This window comes from Nilaparvata lugens, chromosome 7 (assembly GCF_014356525.2).
Source record: "Nilaparvata lugens isolate BPH chromosome 7, ASM1435652v1, whole genome shotgun sequence".
NCBI lineage: Eukaryota > Metazoa > Arthropoda > Insecta > Hemiptera > Delphacidae > Nilaparvata > Nilaparvata lugens.
In genome coordinates, this window is record NC_052510.1 from 33,304,172 (window position 1) to 33,330,805 (window position 26,634).

Below are 26,634 nucleotides of genomic sequence, written 5' to 3' on the forward strand. Positions count from 1 at the left end.
ATAGTTAGTTACAAAAAATTCTTATAATGTGTCCTCTACTTGTTTAGTTTTTTCTGTGTGGAAATTGATCACCTACTCCATTATGGCGTACTATGTTCTAGAGTAGGTTTTGTTAGTTTTTTTTGTGCATATTAATTATTAGTTAGTGTTTAGTAAGTCATTAGGTGGTTAGTTGTTGTTTGAAATAATGTTTCCTATGTTCTGTCTTCCTTTGCTCATCAACCAATTGTGTACTATTGTTTTGAACTTTCTAGGATGATTAACCTGTTTGAAGTTTGTAGGAAGTAGATTATATAATTTTGGTGCTAAATGATTGAAATGTCGCTGGTATAGAGCCCTCCTTACAACACTGGTGATGAGAAGATTCCTGTATCTGGTGTTGTGGTTGTGGTTTCTGGTTTGAAATGTTGTTGGGTTCTTGTGTAATCTGCATAGTATCTCCTTGGAGTAAAGCTATCTTGGATCCATCACGTCAAACTCATTGAATAGCTGGTCTGATGAATAGCATGGAGGCTTCTGGTTGATGACCCTCATGATCAGCTTCTGTACCCTGGGGAGCGGTTCGATGTGCAAGAAGCTTGCACCTCCCCATCCCACAATCCCATACAGTGCATGAGGGACTGTGCTAGAGATAAGTAGATAGCTCTTAGACATCCCTTGTCGACCAGTGTCCTCAGAATCCTGAATCTGTAGATGGCCTTCCTCAGTCTCCCGCATAATCCATTGAGATGATGATCCCAGTGCAGAAAAGAGTCCATATTAACTCCCAGGTATTTCTGTGATTGTTTCCTGTGAACTGTTGATTCTTGATTAATATCTCATCTCCTGTTGGCTGTCCATGTTGAGTCGCCAAAAAGATCAGAAAGAAGGTTTTCTCATGGTTCAATGTTAGCAGATTTTCACTCAACCAGCAAGACACCCTCTAAAGTCCAGTCTCGGCTTCTCTCCAGGTCATCTCCCAGGTCGGTTCAGAGAACAGTAGAACAGTATCATCTGCAAAGGTGGTGACGATTGATCCATTAATTTCCATGTTGCATAATGGATTTATGTAGAGAAGAAAAAGAATTGGTCCTAGTACTGCTCCTTGTGGCACTCCAAACTTTACACTCAGCTTGTTGCTTATATGTCCATTGACTCTGACACATTGTGTTCGGTTTGATAGGTAGCTCTTGAAAAGACTCCATGTATTCCATAGTTATATCTTTTCATTTCAAAGACTCCTCTTATTCCATAGTTATCAAGCCTTGAAAGAAGAATGTCATGTGACATGGTATCAAAAGCCTTCTTCAAATCTAAGAATACTGGTTTCTGGAATACTGGTTTCTCTCCAGTGTTTATTTTATCGGCAGTCTGAGTGGTCACATAGTGGATAACATCATTAATTGTACTGCGACTAGATCTAAAACCATATTGGTTTGGTGATAGAAGATTATTTTTTTCAAGAAAGCTGATCAGTCTTGTTTTGATACACTTTTCAAAAATTTTTGATAATGTACTGAGTAATGATATGGGTCTGTAGCAATTCATATCTTTCTTATCTCCTGTTTTGAAGATTCGACAAATGACTTTTGAATGTTTGAAAAAATCTGGTTTCAAATTATCGAGTCCAGGTGCACTATTAGCTTTAAGACTATTAATGACTTTTGTCATTTCGACCTCACTTACAGGTGTGAAGAATAATGACTGGCAGACTATCTGATCAGCTGCCACATGCTCATCTGCGCCATTACAATCGCTATTTAGAATGTCCTGGGCCAGTTTTGATCCAATACTAATAAAAGATTCATTGAAAGAATTTGCCATATCTTTATCATCATCTCCCAATTTCAATTCTCTCCCTTCCAAGTTGATTTAGTGGATTTGTGTTCTTGGCCGTTGCACTTCAGTTATTTCTCTTATTACTTCCCATGTATGCTTAGAGTTGCTGGAAGTTTCAAATCGCCTTGAAAAGTATTGTTTCTTCGCATTTTCAATTACAGTTGCTAGTAGATTTCCGTACCTTCTATAATACTCTCTAAGCTGTAGATTCGCTGTACTATTATTGCTTTGTCTGTGTAATTTATCACTCTTCCTTATTGATGTAATTAATCCATTATTTGTAATCCAAGGCTTAATTTTTCTTTTTGTGTGCGATACTCTAATAATAACTTTACATTCTTCTGTGTATTTCTTCAGTATTTCTATCACTCTCTTCAAAGCACTATCAACGCATTCCTGCAGGTACACGGAATTCCAGGTCTCATTCGTTAGTGCTAATGAAAGTTTATTATAATCAATACTTTCATAGTAGGGTTTTCTTCTGTTGTGATTGTGTTTCACCGCATCATATTTAATTCCCAGAATAGTTATAAAATTAAAAATTTATTGCGCATTTCAATCAAAATAAATCAAATCAATTTATTTTCCACATTGCATTACAAAAAAAATGTAAAATTCATAAATTCGATTATAAATACAATACATCAATTGAAATAGAAAATGATACATTATTACATTAATGCTAGTATATAGGTGGCGTGGAATTCCCCCCAGAAGACTATACGTCTGTGAATGGGGGAGAGTTCTTGCATGAAAATAGAGTAACATGTATCTTTATCTGTGCTATGAACTATTAACTTTATGTTCTATACAACCTATATAAGTAAATGTAACTGCTGTTTATAGTTTATTAAAAAAAAATACGTGATCAATAGCAGAGCAGAGTTCATTATAAATTTACAAGTGGGAGAGCAAGGGAACTTAAGACCAGCAATGAAGCGAAAAAGTTATATTTTAATTAAATTGAGCTGGTAAGTTTTACTACATGTACGGTGAATGGAGCAGTTCCTCAGTTCCAATCCAGCCTATGCCAAAAAGCCACCCGACCAACCTACTTTTATACACCACGTCGCTGCAATTCTCAGCCTCCCTGATGACGTCCGGCACATTCCTATAGATAATTTGAGTTAGGTAGTATGGTGATTTGAGTTCTATTCCATGCATTAATCTAGGTGTTGAATATCCATGGTTGTTCCTGAGTCGTGTTTGATAATTGTGTTGTATATTAGCAAATAGGTTTATTTTATTTTTCCTTATATATGTGAGAATTGTTTTCATAAATAACTGTCTTAGATTGAGCACAGGGAAGTCCGAGAATAGCAGAAACGTGGGATTCTTTTTTCAGGATAGTTTTCATTATTGTGCGTTGAGTGACGGCCAGCGGCTCCAGGCAAGCAGATGAAACACCTCCCCAAACTATTATTCCATACTGCAATATTGATTGGGCAATACAACATACAACATCCTTACAACACTATACAACAATACATCCATACAGCATCCTTCTAAGCCTCTGTTTGACACATTGATTATGGGGAACCTAACTCAAGTGATGGTCAAAAATAACCCCAAGATATTTGTATTGGTCAACTCTCATGATTGATCCACATGTACAGACTGAGGATTCTAAATCTGTGATCTGTGATAGAATTTGGGAAAACTATTGGTATTATATCTTTTTTAAAGTTTATCAGAATATGATCTATACATGAAGCGCTATTATTTCCAATACGAGTTGCCTGCTTTATACAATGTAGGAATCCATATTCACTGAGTAGATTATCATAGTCTTCCAGTTGCCTGTGCTGATTTGGTTCTTTTGTGTTGATGTTCAAATCTCCTAGAACGATGTGAAAATACTTTCCATTATCATCCAAAATCTGCCTCAGATCAATGAGAAATTTTGTTAAGTCCAAGTGTGATGGAGATCTATATAACGCTGTTATAACAAAAGTATCTTTCCCCAATTTTTAGATGCATATTCAAACAGTTGGCTTGCCTAACTGCAATTTCTTTTATTTCGACAAGATAGTCGGATTTGACATAAATTATTTATGAAATTTTGTGGATACATTCTTCAAGCTATTTTTCATTATTAAATTATCTTAGAATCAGAATATGATCTAAAAAAAATTGAAATTAATAGAAATAAAATAAAAATCTCAGTACCCTTTTTTGAACTATTTTATCACAACATGTTTCAACATTGATGCCATTTTCAAGTGATATGAAATGAATGAATTTATTTATTTACGTATTGATTTATTCACTTCATATCTAATTAGGCCTACTTCCAATCTTCAAATCTATTCACTTCTAATAAATTCATTTATTTATTGATTTATTCACTTCATATCACTTGAAAATGGCATCAATGTTGAAACATGTTGTGATAAAATAATAAAATGGTACTGAGATTTTTATTTTATTTCTATTTATATAACAAGTAGCCCTATACAGAAAAGAGACCCAATTAATATTCTACAATCTTTCCAGTATTTCTTAAGCAATAGTATCATAGAATGCACATCCAGTAACCAATATCTTCTCCATAAATAAACATATTTTTAATATTCCAAGAAAACTGGTAGCAGAATGTTAAAAATATCTCAATCGATTTCAAAGAGTTGAATGTGGTGGTTTTTCTGTTTGTAGGGTCGATGTTTGGGCTACGTCATACGTATGTATTCGGCTATGAGCATCACCTTGCTCCTTCTCGCTTCCCCAAAGCTTTTGTCTATAGTACTTTTCTTACACTGAATAATTTCAAAGAATCACAATTTGAGTCCACATACAACATGCTGAATGCGATGGAGAAGAATGAAATGCTATGTTCAGCAACTGTTAAACTGGAAAATTGGTAACTACTATAATTATATAGCCGCCTACCGTAGCTATATAGAGACACATATGCACTTCACACTGTCAGCATTGCTATCATAGTGATAACATGGATGATTTCCATTAATTTAACCATTCCACCATTGCAATAGTAGTACAAATTATTATTTTCACATTTTTCGTTTGAAAATATATAAAATATTCATATTAGAGTATAAATTCTACTAGACATTCCGGTTCTCTTACTTGTTTGAATTATTCAGCAGTAGGCCTATAATAAATTATTGCAATAGCCTAGATAGGCTAGTTTATCCAGTCACAAGAAATACAGTAGGTTGAATTGCTGCTGCGATAGGGACTTGCTTTCTCTCGTGACTGAACTATATCTAATAGAAATCGATGAAATGTTTGTTCTGCCTATTTGTTTTGAATTATTTATTTAGTATAATCCATTTATTTATGCATTGATAAATACAATATCATTCTCAACAATAAATGATTGAGAAAGGAACAACAAGCTTGAAGCCCAAAACGGTTCCTTTCCCAAATTTGGATAGAAATTGTCCAAAAATAGGTTATGTTTATCACTATTCAATTCATAAATAATTGGGAATTATATTACCAATTTACACCTATACTCTGAAAAAAAATTGATTTGCTAGAAATACTGAGGCCGCTGCGCGCGTTGAGCAGGTATAATAATTAACATCCTACAAAATTAGTGATACTCAACTTGATTGAGCTGTAGGCCTACTCATTATTCCATTTGTCCTGACAGTACCCCGAATATGGCCAATATAGTGAAAAAGCCAAGAGGTGCGCCTCTCACTATCAAAGCATCAATCTATTCCAGTTCATATTGCTTAGAACCCAGGAGTATAAGTCATGAGTGGAGACTCTACAATGGTGAGTCAAGTTCCATATTGTTATATTCAACTCTTCCTCTAACGTATTGGTATATAGAGAGATATTCATTAGGAAAATATGAAAGCCATGAAAAGTTTCCTCAATAGTGCAAGTAGTTTAACTATATCATATTTTCCGAAATTAACTTTTCCCTTGTGATCAATATGGTTTGTGAATAATAATAAATAATTATGCTTTATTTTGCTGTCAACTGAAATTTAAAAAATTGAATGCAAACAATCAACTAAAAACGCTATTGGTGACAAGCGAACAAATTTTGGTTGCATTATAGTCAGTTTTTAAATAATCTATACAATGATGAAAAATTCATAATTCTGCCATTGATGTGATTTTGTTTGTTGGAATTTCTGTTTCTAGAAAAGAGTATCCTACCCTATACGTTTTATATTAGTATAGTGATTATTATAATACATCTTTGAATTGAAAAAACAATTGGCCTATGAAATTCTCAAGGAAAATCGAAATAATAAGTGATTTACTGAACACAAAAAACTTCAATGTAATGGTAACTTAAAATAGCTTTCAAGTGGAAATTGTGTAGAATTGCACCAAATTGAAGGTATATTTTCAAATTTTTCTGGGGTTTCCCCTGGCCCCCTTTGGTGGCGGGTATTCCATACCCTCCACGCCCCCCGGTGTTTCCCACAAAGTTTAGGTGCTTTCGACGCCAATGTTATAATCTCCTCCCCAAAAATTTTCTGGATATTGGTACGCCCCTGGTTGGATTCGATCTCACAATAACCTTTCATTCACAAAAGGTTTTAACCTTTCAGTCACAAGACCAAGAGATCCAGTCCGGAGAAAAACTATTTGATTGGGCTTTTATCGTAATGTAAAATTTAAAAACATTGGAATTAATTTATTAGTACATATTAATATAGGCCTATAACCATCTTTGGAAGATTCAGGCTCTATGCAAAATTCAGTTCAGTAGTTCAGAAGTAACATTGCAGTAAATGAATAATATGTTATGTTCAAAGTACAAAATAACAAAATATATATGTAAGTTATATGAGTGAAAACTGCATAGAATCACAATTAACTTGTTTAGTCAGCATAGTCGTAGTGGAAGACGATATTGTATTCAGAGCTGAGTACCTCGCTAGCGGACATAGTGAACGGACCTCATGAAAAACTTTGTAATGTCTTGTAATAAATAAAATTGTTTTTTAAAAAGTAATTCATTTATTGACAAACTATAACCGGCGCAGTCGGTAGGACAGCTTCAGAATTAGTGAAAATAATTTCCCGAAACATTGAAATAATTCATCGGTTTTCACCGTTGAGAAGTTGTCGCGAACATCATTTGTGTCAAAATTGCCACAGAGAACTTCATTTGTGTCAAGTGCATAAATATTATTGCCATCAGTGAAATAGTGTTCAGAAATCATAGTGCAATGTTGGATATTATCTTGTGAGTAGAAACAATTATTTATCTTTTGAACTATTTTATTATTGTGACATTTTTGACCCACATATTCATCATTACTTATTAAAAATGAATCCAGCACCACCTGCTCCTAAATTGCCAGCAGCAGGATCTTGTGTACCAGAAGGTACTACTCCTGTTCTCAAGAAGGTGTATCTTGACATGATTCCTGAGTTCTTTGGAGAACCAACACTGTTGAACAGATTCATAACCATTGTAGATAAGGTAGGTAGTAGCTAAGTTTTATGTAAAATGTAACCCAGATGATTTTCAAAATGAGTATTTGTATTCAACAATTCTATCTAGAATCAAAGGACAAGCCAATGAAGTAGTGAGTAGTTCAGGTAGCTATGATTGGCCTGACGTAAAAAACGTATTGCTAACTAGTTACCTAGACAAGAGGGACTGTCACTTTGAATCTAGAATTGAGTGAATTGAAACAAGAACCTGGCGAAACACCTTTCAACTTCTATCAGAGAATCCAAAAATTTTTGAATCTTCAAATCGCTTATTTTGTTAACAAAGAACTGCATGCCTCCAATGTTCTTTGCCAGTATGTATCGAAATTAGCATTAAGAGTACTTCTGAGAGGGTTACGTGAACCCGTCGGTTCCCTAATGAGAACGAAAAACCCAAGCTCTCTTGAACAAGCACTCAACATGTTGTGTAACGATTTTCAATTCAAAATGACACCAACACAAAATCACCAAAAACCAAACTTAGCAAGTTACTACCAACAAAGAACTCCTGTTTTCAATGAACTGTCAGGCAACCCGCCAATCAAAAGAAACTTCCAAGGAAACCCAAATCAATTTCAATCCTGTCAATTCCAACACAATCATCACCAGTTTCAACCCTGAAAATTCCCAAACAGACAATTTCGACAACCACAACAGTATCAACAACAGTATCAACACCCTAAAACACCACCACAACAACAACAAAAACAACAGTACCAGCTGTGAAATTTGTCTAAGCAAAAGAGTGGACTGTATAAAGGGGTGAATTTGTAGGTTATGAAATTTAGTAAAGTAATCAGAGACTAACAAAATCCACATATAAATTTGAAAGGAGGGAAGATCCAATGTGCTTACATAATATGTATTGAATGAAAGCAAATTGGCATGTAGGCCTACAGCAAATGGTAACTCAGGATTGAGATTGAAATAAAAAATACCAAATGAAAGGTTGAATATAATCACAAATTTAATTAAAATGTTTGTAGTGCAAATAATAACTGAGAGAGCTATGAGAATTTTAGAACAGTGAACAATTAAAAACAAATTTAAACAACAGGCTTGATGAATAATGAAAGTTACTAAATATTGAAAAATCACAATTAAAATGCTCAAAATGAAAAAGTGCTCAAGTAACAAATACAAGAGTAATTAAAAAAATTGAATCAGCAGAATTTGTGATGAAAAGTTTTATAAGAGAAAGAGAAAGTTTAAAATCAAACAAATGACGAACGATTACCAAAGTTCTACAATAAATTTAGAATGGATAAGCTGAACAAACAGTAGTCACAAAGTTAAGCTAATAATCGATACAAAAGACAAGATCTGCAAAGGTGCAACAATCAAGAGACTGAACTGACACAAAGGAAAGTAAATAAAAATACAATATTAGTGGAATACAAGTAAGAGAATGGTTCCAATTGCTTGCTTGAATTTAAATAATGACAAGATAAAGGATTGAAGTTTAAACACTTTCAATACTTTGAAATATTCAAAGATTGATTTACAATAAAACAATATGAATTTGAAATCATGAGATTAAATACTTTATAGATAATCAAAACAATTGAATGAGTTTGAGACTATTTGAACTTTTAGAAATCAAAATTAAAATACATTAATATGTGAATTAATAATTGAAAAACAAATAACAATTATTCAAAATGAAGGTTACTTATTATTGTCAATTTTAAAACCAAAAGGATACAATCACCAATGGAAGATTAAAGCTTTAAAATTATTGGAAAACACTCAATTAAAAAAAATTCACTGAATATTGAATATAAGATTCACTGATGAATTAAGACAAGTCTGGGAAGATAGAGCAAATGTACTTTAAACTCAAAACATTCAATTTAGAAGAGATAGCACAAGATCTATAACCAAAGTGGATATTTTGCTACAGTTGACGTGATGTGAAAATATCAATAATGTTAAATATAGGACTTAGCTCAGAAAATTTGAAGCAACAGCAGGTGGAGACGAGCACCAGCGTGGCCATGCAGGTGGAGACGAGCACCAGCGTGTCCATGCAGGTGGAGACGAGCACCGGCGTGGCCATGCAGGTGGAGACGAGCACCAGCGTGTCCATGCAGGTGGAGACGAGCACCAGCGTGGCCATGCAGGTGGTGCGGATCAGGATGAGAACCTCAAACTAAGATTCTGGAGACCAGCAGGAATCCAGGACGACTCTAGGCTGACAACAGTGAACCCCTCACTGTTATAAGAAACCGATGAAACTCCGACGAGGACACTCCAAAGGCGATGGCGAGATTGAATCCGAACGTACGGTAGTAGATACAAGACAATGTGAAAGAAGAAATCGATTCTTCAATGAGTAGCATTGCAAAAAATCCAAAATTGCAAGCTAGATGCAACCCAGGTAGCACAGAAACGTTGAAATAACGTTAGAAACACGTAATACCTTAACGTTGAAAAGACGTTGAAATTCAACGTTGAAAACACGAAAAATGTCCGCCGTTTCCACATTATTTTCAACGTTGAATAATAGTTGAAAAACCATTGTAACAACCATTATTTTCAACTATAAATAGATGTTGAAAGCACGTCGTGACAACCATTATTTTCAACTATAAATAGACGTTGAAAGCAGGTCGTGACAACCATTATTTTCAACTATAAATAGACGTTGAATTAACCATACTTTTACCTTATCAATTACATGGTAATATTTCTAAAATCATTTGAAAAGAGATGAAAAAATATGAAACCTTATTTCCATTTATTTACATATGATTTCATGTAACAGAAATATTAGGTACCGTGCGATGCGGTACATTGGTAAGTTGACATTAAAACACACAATAAAAACTATATCACTCCATCTCTTTTCTGCATAGGGCTACTTTTTATAGAAATAGAAAGAAAAATAAAAATCTCAGTACATCTCAATCACTATTATTATTCATTATTTTAATGATTCAAAAAGAGTACTGAGATTTTTATTTTTCTTTCTATTTCCATATTACTTCAATTTTGATCCACAAAAATAGTATGATGAAAGTTTGTTTGAAAAACTGAGATGGTTACAACCAAATTACCATGGTAATTTAATATACTCTGCCAAGCTCAAAAACATTTCATGTCTGTAAGAAACATAACTTAAAACTATTATTTCAAGAATTCAGCAGTTGTTTAAAAATCTTGAATTTTTAGTATGATAATATTCATTTGTGGTGAGCAAAAATAGCTCAATTCTTTCTAGCAAATAATATAGATCATCTTAACTTTTTACTTGACATTTATGCCAGGTTTAAACTATGCCAATTGGCATAATTGGCAATTGTCTTGTCAATTGGCATTGTATAAACCCGCCTAAATTTTAGTTTTCAGGTATGATGATAGTTTGTGATTTATGCAATAGACAAACAAATATTTTATTACAGTGTTTCAATAGAAAAGAAATTTCAAAATAACTTTCCACTTTCATCTCGTAATACTTTTTAATTACCGACAAAATTAGATTGTTTTTTTTCTCCACTGAAAATACTCTGACTGTCGCATATTTTAGCCAATCCTTAATAGCGTCATCAATTTGGGTCTCAATGCCCACAATCGACCCACAAGATTTTTGATAGAATCTGAAACATAAGGTAGGTCTAATATAAATTTTAATGAGAAATTCTTTAAATATGAAAGAAGATGAAATTTTGCCACCACATAGGGGTTATTATTTGATACAGATGTTGCATGGTTAAAAGGGAATTGCTTTTAACAACAAGTACAGAAATTTTTCTCAAGTGCACATCTAATATTTTGTTATACACATTGATATTTTGAATCACAAGGCGAGGTGATGACTGTTTCTTAGATAAAAATAGTCCATTACTATACAATAGTCAGACGAGAAAGTCACGCCAGCTGTTCGTTCAAACATTCAAATGGACTAAGAATAAAGTAAGAATATTGGGTTTCCAAATTTTGTAGCATAGATGAATTTTAACTTGAAATACTCCTCTTTCATTAGGCCTATAGAACTAAACAAATAAGGCTCTATATGAAAACGGTCAAAAATTTATTTTTTAGATTTATGAGTGAAATTTAATAGTTACTGTAGGTACATACTTAGTTTTATAAAAAAAAAAAAAACAGTTGTATGCCGATATTTCAACCATTTTTTATTGGCCTACTAAATTTTGTAAACCTAGACCAAAAGTTTAAAATCGCAATGAAATTAATCAAAAATATCCTTGACATATGGGTTGTAAACATGCATAAATTAATTGAAAATTCAATTTTAAAATGAACAAGTTTATGCTACATTTCAACACCATGGAATGACGATATTTGGAAAATGTTAATATTCATGAGCTGATCTCTGGACACCCGTTTTCAATTTCTTGGATCACCGAGTTAATTACTGAACTTGTTAAAAGCAATCACTTTGATGTTAGCCTACATAGACTATTTATGAGTGCCATAGCAATAGACTTTCATTGTTTGCAGGCTCAATTGGGTTATGTTTGACAAAAATTTATATTTTTTATTATATTATTAAGTTTGATTGAATTTTTCAACACAAGCAGTCCTGTGACAAAAACAATACATAGATAGCATAATGAAAATATTTGTGCAGGAATCAAAGTAATTGTAATTTATTTGAAAGTTAAGTAGTAGGCTACATGTACAATTCTTAAAACCAAGCTTATTGTATTATATTAATTTTTAATATATTAAATTAGAGCCCTCTAATTTAAGAAATATACCCAACCCTAACCTCAAATGTAAACATGTGTGAATAACACACAATATTTGTTTTCAAGTTTAGACAATAAATCACCAATCTCATTTTTTAAATAAAAAAAATAAATTAAATAAACTTACTAAGTCAAAGTGGAATTGGTAGACACTTCTGAAAGAGTTCACAGCTTTCATCAATGTGATGAGAATTCAAACATGAAATGGCGTCTATCGGTCGATCGTCATTGAAGAGAGTTGCTAGATCCGTTTTTGTATAATGACTAATGTAGCGCTGTGAGGGGTGGAATTGGAAGCTCGTTTTCAACGAGAGAGCAACCGTTGAAAACAACGTTGCATTTAAAACGTTGAAAAATTCTACCGCTAATGGTTATTCGACCTCAAAAACCAAATTTCAACGTTGGAAACACTTAGGTGTGCTACCTGGGATGATCCAAAACATAAGATGTATTTGGATTGAACACTGAATGAATTAAGAGGTTTCAACACTGAGGAAAAGGTTCATGTACACTGCAAGGTTGTGATGCACATGAAAACTTGGAATGGAGATAAATCAAAAACTAATGAATCAATTTTGAATTGGTGAACGGCGAGATGTATAGCACAGATTGATTTGTCGAAATCAATGCTAACAGTGACCATACTCCATAGAAATACTTGAAGTTTTGAAGAAACATTTGGGACTTCAAAAAGATAGTGCACAAGAGACAGGAACAAGCCGGAAGAACGAAGTAACGTTAGGCTTGGAACCAAAATTGCAACAAAAAAGGAAATGACTACATGACTCAAAATACTGTCAACACATAACTGACGATCACACTAATATAATGAGAGACAATCTATTTGTAAAATATGATTGAAAATGATTACAAAAAGTGAATATGGATTATTTATCTATAAAAATATCTAAAAGACAAAATTGAGACAAAAATGAAACTACAAGCAGCCATGAATTCTCAACTGTGATACAAAAGGCAATGAGTTGCAGACATAAAAACAAAATGACAGCTGATAGAAAACAACATCGTCCATCAACCTAAAAACAAAATAAATAGGTAACCTAAAAAGTGGAAAATGGTATGTGAGATTTAACATAGAGTGGGCCCCATTGGGGAATTCAGAGAATTTTCCAACAAAATGAGAAATAAAATATGTTAAATCAACTTGCCATTTTCACTGTCATCAAGCGGGAGAGGTTCAATGCTTGAGATTGAATGTTTGAAATTTCCAGATTCAGTACGCACCATGACAACTCTTACTTTATCATCTGCACCTGGGATGACTTCTGTGATGCATCCTAATTTCCAGAAGGTGGGCGGTGCCCCTGGATCCTTTACCAGCACCACTGTGCCAATGGTGATATTTGCTGAAGACCTAGTCCACTTACTTTTCTGCTGGAGCATGACCAAATATTCCTGTGACCAATGCTCCCACAGCTGACGATTTAAATCCAAAATTTTTTGCCACCGGGCAAGATGATTTACATGCTTAGACTGAGGTTGCTTGGAAGGCAGTGCATTGAGAGGTTGCCCTATAAGAAAGTGCCCCGGAGACAAGTATGCTAAGTCAAGAGAGTCCTCAGAGAGAGGAACCAACGGTCGAGAATTTAGAATAGTGCCAATCTGAGCACTCAAAGTGTACATTTCTTCAAAATCCAAAGTCAATTTCAGTGTGATAATTTTGAAGATATTTCTAAAACTATTAATGGATCTCTCCCAGAGTCCACCAAAATGAGGAGATCGCAGAGGATGAAGTTCCACTGGATTTTCCAAAGTGCGGCAGAATTTTGCAGACTGTGCTGATTTTTAGCATCAGCAAGGAAATTATGTAATGCCTGAAGTTCGCTATTTGCACCAACAAATGCCATGCCATTGTCAGAATAGATAGCACTTGGGATGCCATGGATAGATGCAAACCGGGTGAGTGCAGCCATAAATGCCTTAGTGGATAGTTCTGTAACAACCTCCAAGTGTACCGCATGTGTGACCATACACACAAATAGTGCAATGTGTGCTTTTGAAAATGAGCAGGATTTGGGACCTCCAAGGCGGAGATTGAGAGGACCCATATAATCAACGCTGACATTTAAAAATGGCAAACCAATGTTGACTCAAACAGCAGGTAGTTGTCCCATAATTTGTTCAGACTTGGAATGTGAAAAACGAAAGCACTTCACTCACATGCACAAAATACCTTTTATGACATGCCTAGTGGACGGGATCCAAAACCTCTGCTGTAACGAAGCCATTGTAGCTTGGACACCCACATGACACAATTGATGATGAATGGCTATCACCATAGCTTTTGTGAATTAGTGCTTACTGGGAAGCAAAATCTGGTGCTGAAAATCAAATGGGACGTCAGCATGAGTTAGGCGACCACCCACTCTTAGGAGACCATCCTCATGGATAAATGGTGACAGTGGATGGATATTGCTATGCGCATCCAGTCCGACCTTGGAACAAAGAAGATGCAGTTCAGGACCAAAGGCTTGTTCTTGTACAATTTTCACAATATGAATTTCAGCATCTTCAATTTCGGATACTGATAACTCACCTTAAATACGGGCGCTGCCAGAGTGCATCTTATGAATAAAACGATGACAGTAAGCAACTACATGAATAATTTTAAATGGATTGGAAATATGATCAAATAAGTGAGAAAAAACTGAAACCGAGGTATTGACGAATGTGATGGTAGAAGCGGTGGAAATCATGGAATTAGTTGAAAATGAGTCCCATTGAGAGTTGGGCATGGCTAGCCACTTGGGGCCATACCACCACAAACTGTTTTTGTTGAGGTCAATCGGCATTGAACTTCTGGAAATAATGTCAGCGGGATTGTTAGCTGTTGATTCATGATTCCATGAAAAGTGTGAAGTGGTCTCTTTTATTTTGGCAACATGCACTGCTACAAATACATCTTTTCTATCATGAGTCACACGAATCCAACTACAGACAGTGGTAAAATCAGACCAAAGGGAAATTTTAGATATGTTAATATCAAGTAAATTGAAGGCTTTTACAACACGGTTGATGAGCAAAGACAAGAGCAGTGCGGCTTGAAGTTCCAATCTTGGAATGGAGAGCACTTTAAGTGGAGCAATGCGTGACTTTGAACAAAGCAAGCATGTCTGAACTTGATTAGAAACAGATCGAACATAAATGCAGGCGTCATAGGCAACGGAGCTGGCATCCGAGAACCCATGCAACTCAATGAGTGCATCCTGTTGAGCTGACAAAACGCAACGTGGAATAGAAATCTGTGAAATATCTGGAAGATGGCGAAGAATATCTTACCAATCTAACAACAATTTAGAAGGAAGCTGATCGTCCCAGTCTAGCTTTAGTAACCAAAGTTTTTGTAACAAGATTTTAGGGAGAACCACAACAGGCCTAATGGGTCATAGACACTTGTAATGATAGACAGCAATTCACGCTTAGTGAAAGATACTTTATCCAAATCACAATTTAACTTTGAAGCAATTGATAATTCATCATGCTTAGAGTTCCAGATTAATCCTAGGGCTTTACTGACTTCATCATTGGCCTCTGAAACAGGTTTAACACAAGAAGTTTCAATTAAATGTGAAGGGATTGAATCTAACAACTCTGGAGAGCAAGACATAAATTTCCGAAGCTCAAAACCTCCTTTCTCTAGAAGAGAAATGAGCTCTTTAGCTAGTTTGGGCTCTTTAGGCTTGGTTGACTGTTGGAGCACTGGAAATGCAGTTGTCAATATAGAATTCTTGGTGAATTGACTTGAAAACGGTAGAATCGGGGCTAGCTTCTAGCTCAGCTAACTTATTTAATGTGTGTGTGGCCAAATAGGCAGCTGGAGCGGTGCCATAAGTAACTGTGTTGAGACAAAATTGCTGAAGTGGACTTGATGGATCAGATCGCCAAAAAATATGATGCAAGTTTCTATCAGAAGGATGGAGAAGGACTTGGTGATACATCTTGGCTATATCAGCCATGTGAATGCCACTTTGTGCATGCGAAAGCGCAAGACTATATCAAAGAGCTCTGGTTGAACGGTGGGCCCCTTGAAAAGCAGTTCATTGAGTGACTCTCCTGTATTTGTTTTAGCACTGGCATCGAAAACAACTCTTAGTTTAGTGGTGGTCGAGTCAGGCTTCAATACAGCGTGGTGGGGAATAAAATATACCTTTTCATCTACCCTAGCATCCTCTACAAGTGACATATGATTTAATTCTTCATACTTGTGCATGAACTCAACATATTGGGCTTTTAAATCAGGAGATTTAGAAAACCTTTTTTCCAATGAAGTGAAACGTTTACGTGCCTGAAATTCAGATTGGCCAAGTGTGAAAAAATTGTCTTTGCGTGGCAAAGACACTACAAATCACTACACATCATTGAGTTGGGCTGTGGTTTTGTCATAGTGTTCTTCGGCATGAACATCTTCAGGATGGAGAGGAATTTCTTTAGATAGCTCTTCAATAGTCCAGAATTTTTCTAGCTCTTCTGAACTATTACGAGTGGAGAGAAAGTTTGAATTAGCCTGCCTAACATTGGGAATAGACTGTGAAAGCTTAAGCGCGCCAAACACTATCCAACCTAACAATGTATTTTGAATAACAGGATGTCCGGGAGCCATGAATATTTGCCCAGTGGTTATGACAGATGCAAACACAGCAGCACCTAACAGTAAGTCAATAGTTTGAGCTTTGAAGAAACAGGGATCTGCTAGCTCAATGCCATCAGAAAATTGGTGAGATCCAAATCGAAGTGGGGAACATTAAGAGAAATTCTATTAGCAACTAAACACTCTTCAACAGTAGACCATGACTGATTCTTTGATTTGATTTGAACAGCGTGAACGACTGTGGACTTTGCAGAATTACCAGCAACAGTAAGAATTGAAGTGTTTCTGTGAATGATTGGAAGAGCCAATCGATCAGCCAAATTCTCCGACATTAGACAAGTGTCACTGCCAGTGTCTAACAGAGCATGACAAGAAATGTGCTGACCTTTTGAATCAACTACGATGATCTCAGCCGTAGGCATGATGGCAATAGATGATGATCTGTGATCATTATTGGTGTGAGAACCACCGTTCAACCAGAGCTCTTTCGCAGGATTCGACCATTCGACATGAGTGACAACTGCATAGAATCACAATTAACTTGTTTAGTCAGCATAGTCGTAGTGGAAGACAATATTGTATTCAGAGCTCAGTTCCTCGCTAGTGCACATAGCGAACGGACCTCATGAAAAACTTTGTAATGTTTTGTAATAAATAAAATTGTTTTTTAAAAAGTAATTTTTTCAATGACAAACTAAACTTTATATATATATATATATATATATATATATATATATATTATATATATATATATATATATAAATATGAAATAAAAGTGGTGGACCAAATTCTTCATTTTATTAATAGCATAGATGAACTACTTTCTAGATACTAGTAGGCTACTGCTGCTTATTAATACATTTTGCTGCAGATAGCATTTCATACTTTTCATTCCAAGTCATATACTAACTATACAGTTCAAGTTGTTGATAGAATACCTTGAATTGAAATGAAAAAAATCTTTAGGCAGAATTTAGGACTTTCAAGTCCTTTCTACTACTCTATACCTTCATCTTAATTACCATAATTATGATTTTTGTAATTATCATAGTTATGATAATGTTTCAAGTGGAATTACCCCTACTCTATTGTTATTGTTTCATTTATTTCAATTCTTATTCGTATATCGTCTAGTGTGAAGAAGTGGAAAAGTGTATTGTTTAAAAGAGGCCAAATCTGTAGCCTATTTCAAAGATGATTTATTTATAATAATATTGATTATTATCTATCCTTATTTCTTGCTAAAACTGGCATTATATATTCTCAGTACTCAGCACAGTGAACGTAAAAATGGAAAAGCCTCCACTTGCCATAAATGCTGGCGGGTTGTTTTACAAGATCGGCGCCTTCACATATCCAACTGGCTTATACAGGCTGGATATTTGGCTGTCATCATTGCAAGTCGGAAATACTACAAAAACTTACAATAATTTTGAACATGTGAGTAATATTTTTCTTTTCCCGAATTACTTTACTTGTGCGTGGATAATGGAAGAAACGATCGAATGATTGCTTACAATGAATGCAAGAAATGTAACATTCTTACTGGTATCCTTCAATAATTTTGATTTTTCAATGTTGATGACTTTAACCAGTAGTATTGACTATTGACATATAACATCTTACAATACTTTGTTGCTCTTATAGATTCTTTTGCTCTTTGATAGTGTTATTTTGAAGTGATTGATATGCCAATATTGGCTGACATAAAAGGAGGCGCTTCAAGAAGCGTTTACAAAGGATCAGATCTGACACTTGACTCTTCGGCAACATATGATGATAATTATCCAAACCAAGGTCATTTACGATACTTGTGGTCGTGTGATGCTGATCAACCTGGATGTAAAGAGCGGGAAGTAAAAGGTACCTATTCCAATCATTCAATGAAATACTACTACTTTGATTAAATATAATACTACATAGCCTATTATGTAATCCAGTATTCATAATTATAGACATACAAAAGACAATATTGATGAATATGCTTATATTATGTCCTATGCAAATAAGAATGCTAAAGGACTCTGAAATTTACAGTCACCTATATAACTGGATACCGTGAGAAAATAATATTGGCCTACATATTATACAGAGTGGGTGAAAAGTCCGAGAACGGTTTAATATCTCATACACAGGGTAATTTGACGGCAGAGGCGGCCCTAGAGTTTGCAGGGCCCAAGGCGAAGTTTAACGGTGGGCCCCTTTTAATATCTAAAATAAATAATTATTGTCAACTATTCACTTCGGAAAAAAGTGCTGATTCAATGAACAAGAAATAAGTTTGTACTATAAATTTATTATCATCATTCGCAGAGCAACATATGCATAAGTTTTTCTCAATCAGTAATTTAACTGCTTCACTAATTTTCAAGTCCACAGGTATGGTTCGGCAGTACATTTTCAATTCTTCACATAGTTCTTCGCCATCAATGTCCGAGTTAGATGTAATTTCTGTCTTAAATGTTAGCGTCTATTGAAATTGTTTACAGAAACTTAAAATCTCTCTATCAGATTTATCCTCCAATGAATTTAATCTAAAGAGATACCCAAATCTCTCTTCATACTTTTTAAGCTCAATAAATCTCAGCTCAGTGCTTTCAGTAATTTTATCAATGAGAATATAGAAAAAAATCTAATCTGGAAAGGTCTTCTGCATTTGAGCTTATATCATCTTTTCCTTCATAAGAAAAGCTGGATATATTTTTTCTATGTCTAATTTTCTTGAACTCTTTTGATATACTAAGTTCTTCAGCAGTCTCTTTTGCACTGACCATTGCTGAGACTAGGCCATTATTTCTGTACTCAGCCAACCAATATAGAAACTTATCGAAGTGATTTATTGCTGATCCTGGGTCCATGTCAGATCTTTGTCACATTTTACTAATGAACTGAATCTTTACCAACAAATCGTACCAAATAATTAATGAGAGTATGATATCATACAAAAGAATTTCATTTGTAAGTGTATTAAATTCGCTGGCAGTAGAAGAATCATTAGTAGAATCTGAAAGTTCTTCTAAACACTCAGCAATCTCTTTTAGTTGATAACGAAGAGCTTTAGCACTTTCTACTCTATATTCCCATCTAGTTTCTTATAGAGGCTTCAAAGTAAGGGTAATATTTGTTTGGCTTTTTAGAATACTCCATCTATTAGATGAAGCAGGAAACAATGTATAAAGCCTTTATAACGTTCCAAAAAAACATACAAGCCATACATATTAGCCGAAACTACAGTTAGCCTAGCAGCTAATAGTTGATGCCCACCCACTCCAAGTGTGTTTGAGTAAACAATAATCATAATCTGGAAATTAGTTGTACATAGGATCAAAGTTTTGCCGATTATATAGGATATTTTAAATTGAAATATTAAATTTTAAAATTCCTTCTTGATTTTTTTTCTGTGTGGGGCCCCAGAAATTAAAGCACGGGGCCCCAGGCGCCGCCTTGTTCGCCTTCATGTAGGGCTGCTTCTTGACGGTGGGTGTGATTGGGGATCCTACTAAAATTAAAAATACTACTTTACTATGACTTCAAAAATCTGATCCGCCATTTTAAATGCAACTTTATCTATTTGAATAGGAAGTTGGTCATGCGATACATGATTTCAAAACGGAATTCCAAGACAAAATGAATGGCAAAACTGCATATTGATATCACATACTGTCTCATTATTAATCAATACCACTTATTTATATAATTTCTCATTTGCATGGCATTTATTTATCTATTTATTCATGGATACAATATTACAAATCATATAAAATAATATGATTGGATAGGAATAACAGGCTTGGCCCAAAACTATTTCATTCCCAAATTTTGATAATATATGTTACATGTTCATAAAATAGGTTATGTTTCTACTGTAAATAGTTCAAGCTCAATTTTTGTATTGATTTATAATATATCTTCAAAATGGTTTGAGATATCAATGTGCGGTTCTCGCCATTCATTTTGTCTTGAAATTCAATATTGAAATCATGCATTTCATGACCACCTTCCTATTTAAAAAAATTAACTTGCATTTAAAATGGTGGATCCAAGATGGCGGACTAGATTTTTGAAGTCATAGTAAAGTAGTATTCTCATTTCTACCAGGATCCCCAATCACACCCAACTTGTTTGTGAGACACCAATCAAAATGGACTTTTCCTTTCTGCTTTGAATAGTATTGATTAATAATGTGAATATCTTCAAAACGGTTTGAGATATCGATATGCAGTTCTTGCCATTCATTTTGTCTTGAGATTTCGTATGGAAATCATGCATTGCATGACCACCTTCACAGAGAAGAAAGCAGAGGACGCATCTAATGTTGAGCTAAATGGGTGACCAGCAGTGTGGAGTGGGTGTGGAGGGGGGTAAAGTGGGTAACCTTTCAGGCCTTCCCCACTAATTCAGAAATCCCCCTTCAACAGTTGTACTACTCTGTCACCTCCTTCCCTTGCTTTGCTGTTGTCATTCCACATCCACATCCAACAAAATAAAAACAAGTCACAATTGGCAATTATCCAATATTAGGCTTGATGTACATTTGCGATGCTAGCCAGTTGCATTTTTATGAGTGGAGTGACTCTCTGCCAGCAGCCAATTTCAGTTCAGTGCACACTTGTGCGTATGGACAGCATCTCTGTCAAGCGACATCAATTAGTACTCAGCAATTTCCCGGCTTGGGCAACTTGGTCATTAATTGTGATATAAAAGTTCTGATTAAGAATTTTCAAAGTTTTTTGTAATACTGGATGTCAGAGCAATTATTATGAAAATCACAATCATTAAAGGGATTAATTATTCATCGGCAGTAATAAATAATAAATATAATAATTAGTTAGTAACTAATACAGAGATAATGCAAATGAGAAGCAAATAGTATAGCTTTTTCAAAAAGACCTTTTACTTCTGTTTTAAATACAATAAACATATAAAATTATAGAACCATTCAAATCAATTGAAAGCACTATAAATTCCAGGACTTACTCCCATCTGCAGGTGAAAATTCAAAATAGATGAACATCTGTGTTGACTTATTAAAAATTATAATATGAACATTGTTTTAATAATCTTGAATCAGTCAATAATAATGTTTATTTATACCGAATTTGTACCTGTAGACGGGATAGAGAAAGTCCCGAAATTTATAGTGCTTTGAATTTTCAATTGTTCTATAATCATTCAAAGAACGTGATTGTTTGTTTGAAAAATGGTACTATTTCAATTCTATATTTATTAATTTACAGCATATATACAGTAAATTAACTTTACATACACAGCATTTATAGAAGAAGTATTCTATTTGCCTCCAAAATGTAGCATTAGATGAAAGACCACCAACAATTCCAAGAACCGGCAGAACAATCATAGAAGTTACTTTGAATTCTGTGTTGCATATCCATTTATTTTTGTAACTTTGATGTCAATGATCGCTAATTCAAAAAGCTAGGCTATTGTGTTGGATAGCTCTAGAATAGTGCTGACTGCTGACAACAAAAACCTGAAAAATGAAAACATTGAGCTGATAACATAGCAAATTATAATCCATATTGAATATGTGCAGGCTACTTGTCCGATTATATATACTCACTGTCCTGAAACGGTTGTGGTATGTTTCTGAAGAGGTGTCCCAAACCACAGGATGCTTCTGGACTGCACTTATTAAAACTTCAATATCCACATTAAAATCTATTTTAGAATACCTAACCTACCTTATACCTAATATGCGGGTTTTTACAGCCTTCCTAGCTGTTTCCCGCACTCAACACGCCATCTGCCTCTATCTCTATGTCTTGTTGGATGCCCCTGCTCTCCATGGCCTCTTCTATGTTTTGCTGCCAAACCGTTTGTGGTCGTCCTCGTTTCCTCCTCTCAGCCAGAATTCACTCATATACCTTCTTTGGTATGCGACTGGGGCTCATTCTTCTGAGATGTCCGTATCACTGGAGTTGTTTCTCCTCCACCTCATCCACCACTGACCTGTCCAATTTCATTTTCTCCCTTATAACCTCATTTCTCACCCTATCTACAAGGTCAGCTGGCAACATCTTCTCCAGTAATTCATCTCCATAGCCAATAATTTTTGTTTTAGTCTCTTGGTTAATGTCCATACTTCCACCCCATAAGTTACACAGCTCATCAAAATTGTTTCGAAAACCTGTTTCTTTACTCTGCCATGCTACCAATTTATCCTAAATAGGTTGGATAGCATTTCTCACCTATTAACCTAAAGGAAGTTATCGGCTCCAAAATGGTAGATTCTTGATAAATTATGAATGGATCTATTGCTTATGAATAAGAAATCCAGCTTTCAGAGCAAATCAACTTATAATCTTCATAAGAATTTTGGCAATATACAACACAAATCCACAAAACAATACCTTACACACTTAAACATCTAGCATCATTACAAGCAAAAATACTTATCCATTTATATAGCTGAAAACAATGGCTATAGGCCTGTAGACACACAAATCAAATTATACAAACTTAGAACACCATAAAACTGCTCAAATCTCAAATCAAAACACTATGAATTCCAATTAAACAGAAAAATATTCAGAGAGCACAAAACACCTTCATAGCCAGCCACCATTTTTTAGAGAGAGGCTAACAAGTACAAAGAAAAGCCACACCTCAAACCAGTGACGGCGTTATGAACACGTCATTGATATTAAATTCCAAAAAAATTATAAATTACAAGTTCAGAATTTACATTTTACATTTTGTTCTCAATAAAACTTTATTTCGAAACTGTTATTTTAAATTTATATATCCTCTATATTTATAATGATCTGTTAATTCTGTAAACTCTGTTTCGGTGATACCATGGAATGTGCAACACAATTATTTATGATAAATTCTCAGTTAAGAGTTGTCCGCATATCGATTACTCTGATATTTACTATCAAGTTCTATAGATCTCAAATTGGAGATTTTAATCGAGAAAAAATGTAATATTACAACTCTCTCAGATATATAAGTAAAATGTATGTATTGTAAAGTGTATGTATTCTCAGTGTAGCGATCTGTGTAGCGGAGAAAAATGTGAGTGCTGTCATCAATATTTTTTATTTTCTCTGCTTCCAGAAAAATATAGGAAGACATTCGACATTCCATTTTTTATTTCTTACTGTTTCTTGTAGTCTTCGTTGCGCCACCAAGACATTTTTTGTTAAATTTCGTTTTTTTTCTTCTTTTTCTCACCTTAACCTCCTTAACCTCTCCTTTTCTTAAAAAAATTGTCTATGGTACTGATCAACAACTTTGAAGATGAACTCTTATTGGAATCTTATGAAACGATAGAAGTAGATGATATTTTCAACTTTAAGCCTCATGATCATGTTGATAAATTATGTGACATCTTTTTTAATATTTGCCACATGAATATAAGGAGCATGAATCGAAACTTTGATGATTTTGCTTACATTATACAAAACTGTGAAACAAAATTTGATATAATTGTCCTGAGCAAAACCTGGGTTGTTGATAATAACCTTTTCAATTATAATTTAAATGATTATTCGGTTCAAAGCATTCCGGGTAACTTAAATAAATGTGATGAAATTTGCGTGTTTAGTAAAAATATCTTGAAAATTGAATGTATAAACTATGACATATTGGAATAAAATTCTCTAATACTTGATGTCATACAGTAATCAAATATCAGATTAACTATTGTCACTATATATCAGTCACCTTCTTCTAATCTAACTATTTTCCTGAATAGTTTGAATGAGTGCATTGATTACCTTAACAAAACTAACAGTCTGAACATAATAATAACTGGGGATATCAACATTGATTTAAACCGAAACACCAATGTACCAAACGAATATTTATTTACTTTCTTCAAATGGTTGCAAATCTTTTATAAACAAGCCCACACGTGAGTCAAACGGTTCCCAATCATGTATAGACCACTTTTTCTTTAAAAATAGTTCTTTTTCCAGTGATACAACAATTGGCTCAGTAATAAAAACAAGTGTAACTGATCACTATTTTTAACTTGCATGAATTTGGGCTTGTATGAAAATGTAAAAATGACACAACAAACAACAGACAACAAGGAATTTTTATACCATAATAATCTAATAGAGAATTTAAAAAATTGCAATTGGTCGGATGTGGATGCATTGGTTGACTCAAGTCAATACTCGAGTATTGATGACGCAATCGATTACTTCATGAACAGATTAAATACAGAGATAAAAAAGGAAACTTATGTGAAACTAGTACCCCACAAACTGAAACCTCTCAAGCCTTGGATTACAACTGGACTAATTATTTCAATAAGGAAATGTGATCTCATGTACCAAACTCTTAAAAAACAGCCTTTCAACTCCATTCTAAAATCGCAGTATATAAATTATAGAAACATCTTAAATAATATGATTAAACAATGTGAATATGACTTCTATAATAATAAACTATCGAAATGCAAAGGAAACTCAAAAAAAGGGAGTGTATAAATGATTTACTCAACACTAAAAGAGAGACTTGTACACCTAAGATTGAGTCCAATGTTCTTAATCACCATTTTGCACATGTAGGTGAATTGTATGCCAATAAACTAATTAATGATAACCCTATACAACACACATTTGTTGATACTACAATTCCATCGTATAGTTCCTTCTTTTTGGCTTATACAGATGATGAGGAAATATTGGCCACAATAAATTCTCTCAAAGGTAATTCTGCTCCTGGAGTGGACAATCTAACAGCTACTTGTCTAAAGAAGATTGCTCCCTCAATTACAAAACCTCTCAAACGTATCATCAACAAATGTTTCGAGGTGGGTCATTTTCCAAGACAGTTCAAAGTTGCCAAAATTGTACCTATCCATAAATCAGGTGATCCGTCCAACCCTACCAACTACCGTCCTATTAGTCTGATGAATAACTTAGCCAAAGTGATGGAGAAGATAATTAAAAAAATATTATCGGGCTATCTGAATAAATTCAACATTATTAATGAAAACCAGTATGGATTCCAGCCCGGTAAATCTACAGAGGATGCCATCACCAGATTATTACAAATTATAACAAAAAAATTTAATAATAAGAAAAAAACGTTGACAGTATTCTTGGATTTAGCCAAGGCATTTGACACTATCTCTCAAAAACGACTTCTGGAAAAAATGGAACACCTGGGGATTAGGGGTATACCACTAATATTATTCAAGAGTTACCTGTCAAATCGATCTCAGATACTCAACACAAGCAATATGAAACTCACTGATTTTGGTCTGCCACAAGGTACTGTCCTATCTCCCATTTTGTTCTTAATCTATATCAATGATCTCCTTAAATAAAATATAAGAAATTGTGATATAATATCATTTGCAGACGACACTGCTCTAACTTTCACTGAAAACTCATGGGATGATGTAAAAATTGCAGCGGAAAGTGGACTCAGATTGGCGTTCTCTTGGCTTAATCAACACATATTAACCCTCAACACAACTAAAAGCGTCTTCATGTTATTTTCACCCAATTCCCTTACTCAACCACGAACAATAGACAGTATAAAAATCTATCAATTAAACTGTAACGACCATAGACTTCTTGGCTGCTGTTCTTGTCAGAAAATTCAAAAAGGAAAAAAGTTAAGTACCTGGGTAATCTTGTTGGATCCACACTTAAGGTGGGATAATCAAATTAATAACATGTGTTCCAAACTAAAACTCCTTATCTACAAATTTCACCAAATTAGACAACTGAGCAATATAAAAATAGCTCAACTAATCTATTATTTGTATGCTCAATTCGCTTTTCAATATGGCATACAGGCTTGGGGGGGAGCTTTGAATGCGCATTTCACAAAACTTTTCATTATTCAAAAACATCTTTTAAAAACTATTCTAGGCAAACCCAGACTTTTTCCAACAAAAGATTTATTCAGGGAGTTCAAGGTTTTAACAGTTCGACAACTTTTCATAAAAAATTTGGTACTATATATTATAAAAAATGAAAATTTATTTGGACCTCGAAAATCTCTTTTGGGCTTGCGCCCCACACAAGACATTTTCCAATTTGTCAGAATGGACTTGAATGTGTGTAG

At 34.3% G+C, this 26,634-nt stretch overlaps 1 protein-coding gene across 1 annotated transcript in view; it reads left to right on the forward strand.

Moving 5' to 3' along the window:
- Positions 1 to 26,634, forward strand: part of LOC111051514 — a 319,540-nt gene that overhangs the window by 106,697 nt on the left and 186,209 nt on the right. The window contains exons 3-6 of the mRNA XM_039432582.1: positions 4,474 to 4,678; positions 5,438 to 5,565; positions 17,846 to 18,018; positions 18,246 to 18,441. Of these exons, the coding sequence (XP_039288516.1) occupies positions 4,474 to 4,678; positions 5,438 to 5,565; positions 17,846 to 18,018; positions 18,246 to 18,441 (702 nt within the window). The remainder of the gene's footprint in view (positions 1 to 4,473; positions 4,679 to 5,437; positions 5,566 to 17,845; positions 18,019 to 18,245; positions 18,442 to 26,634) is intronic.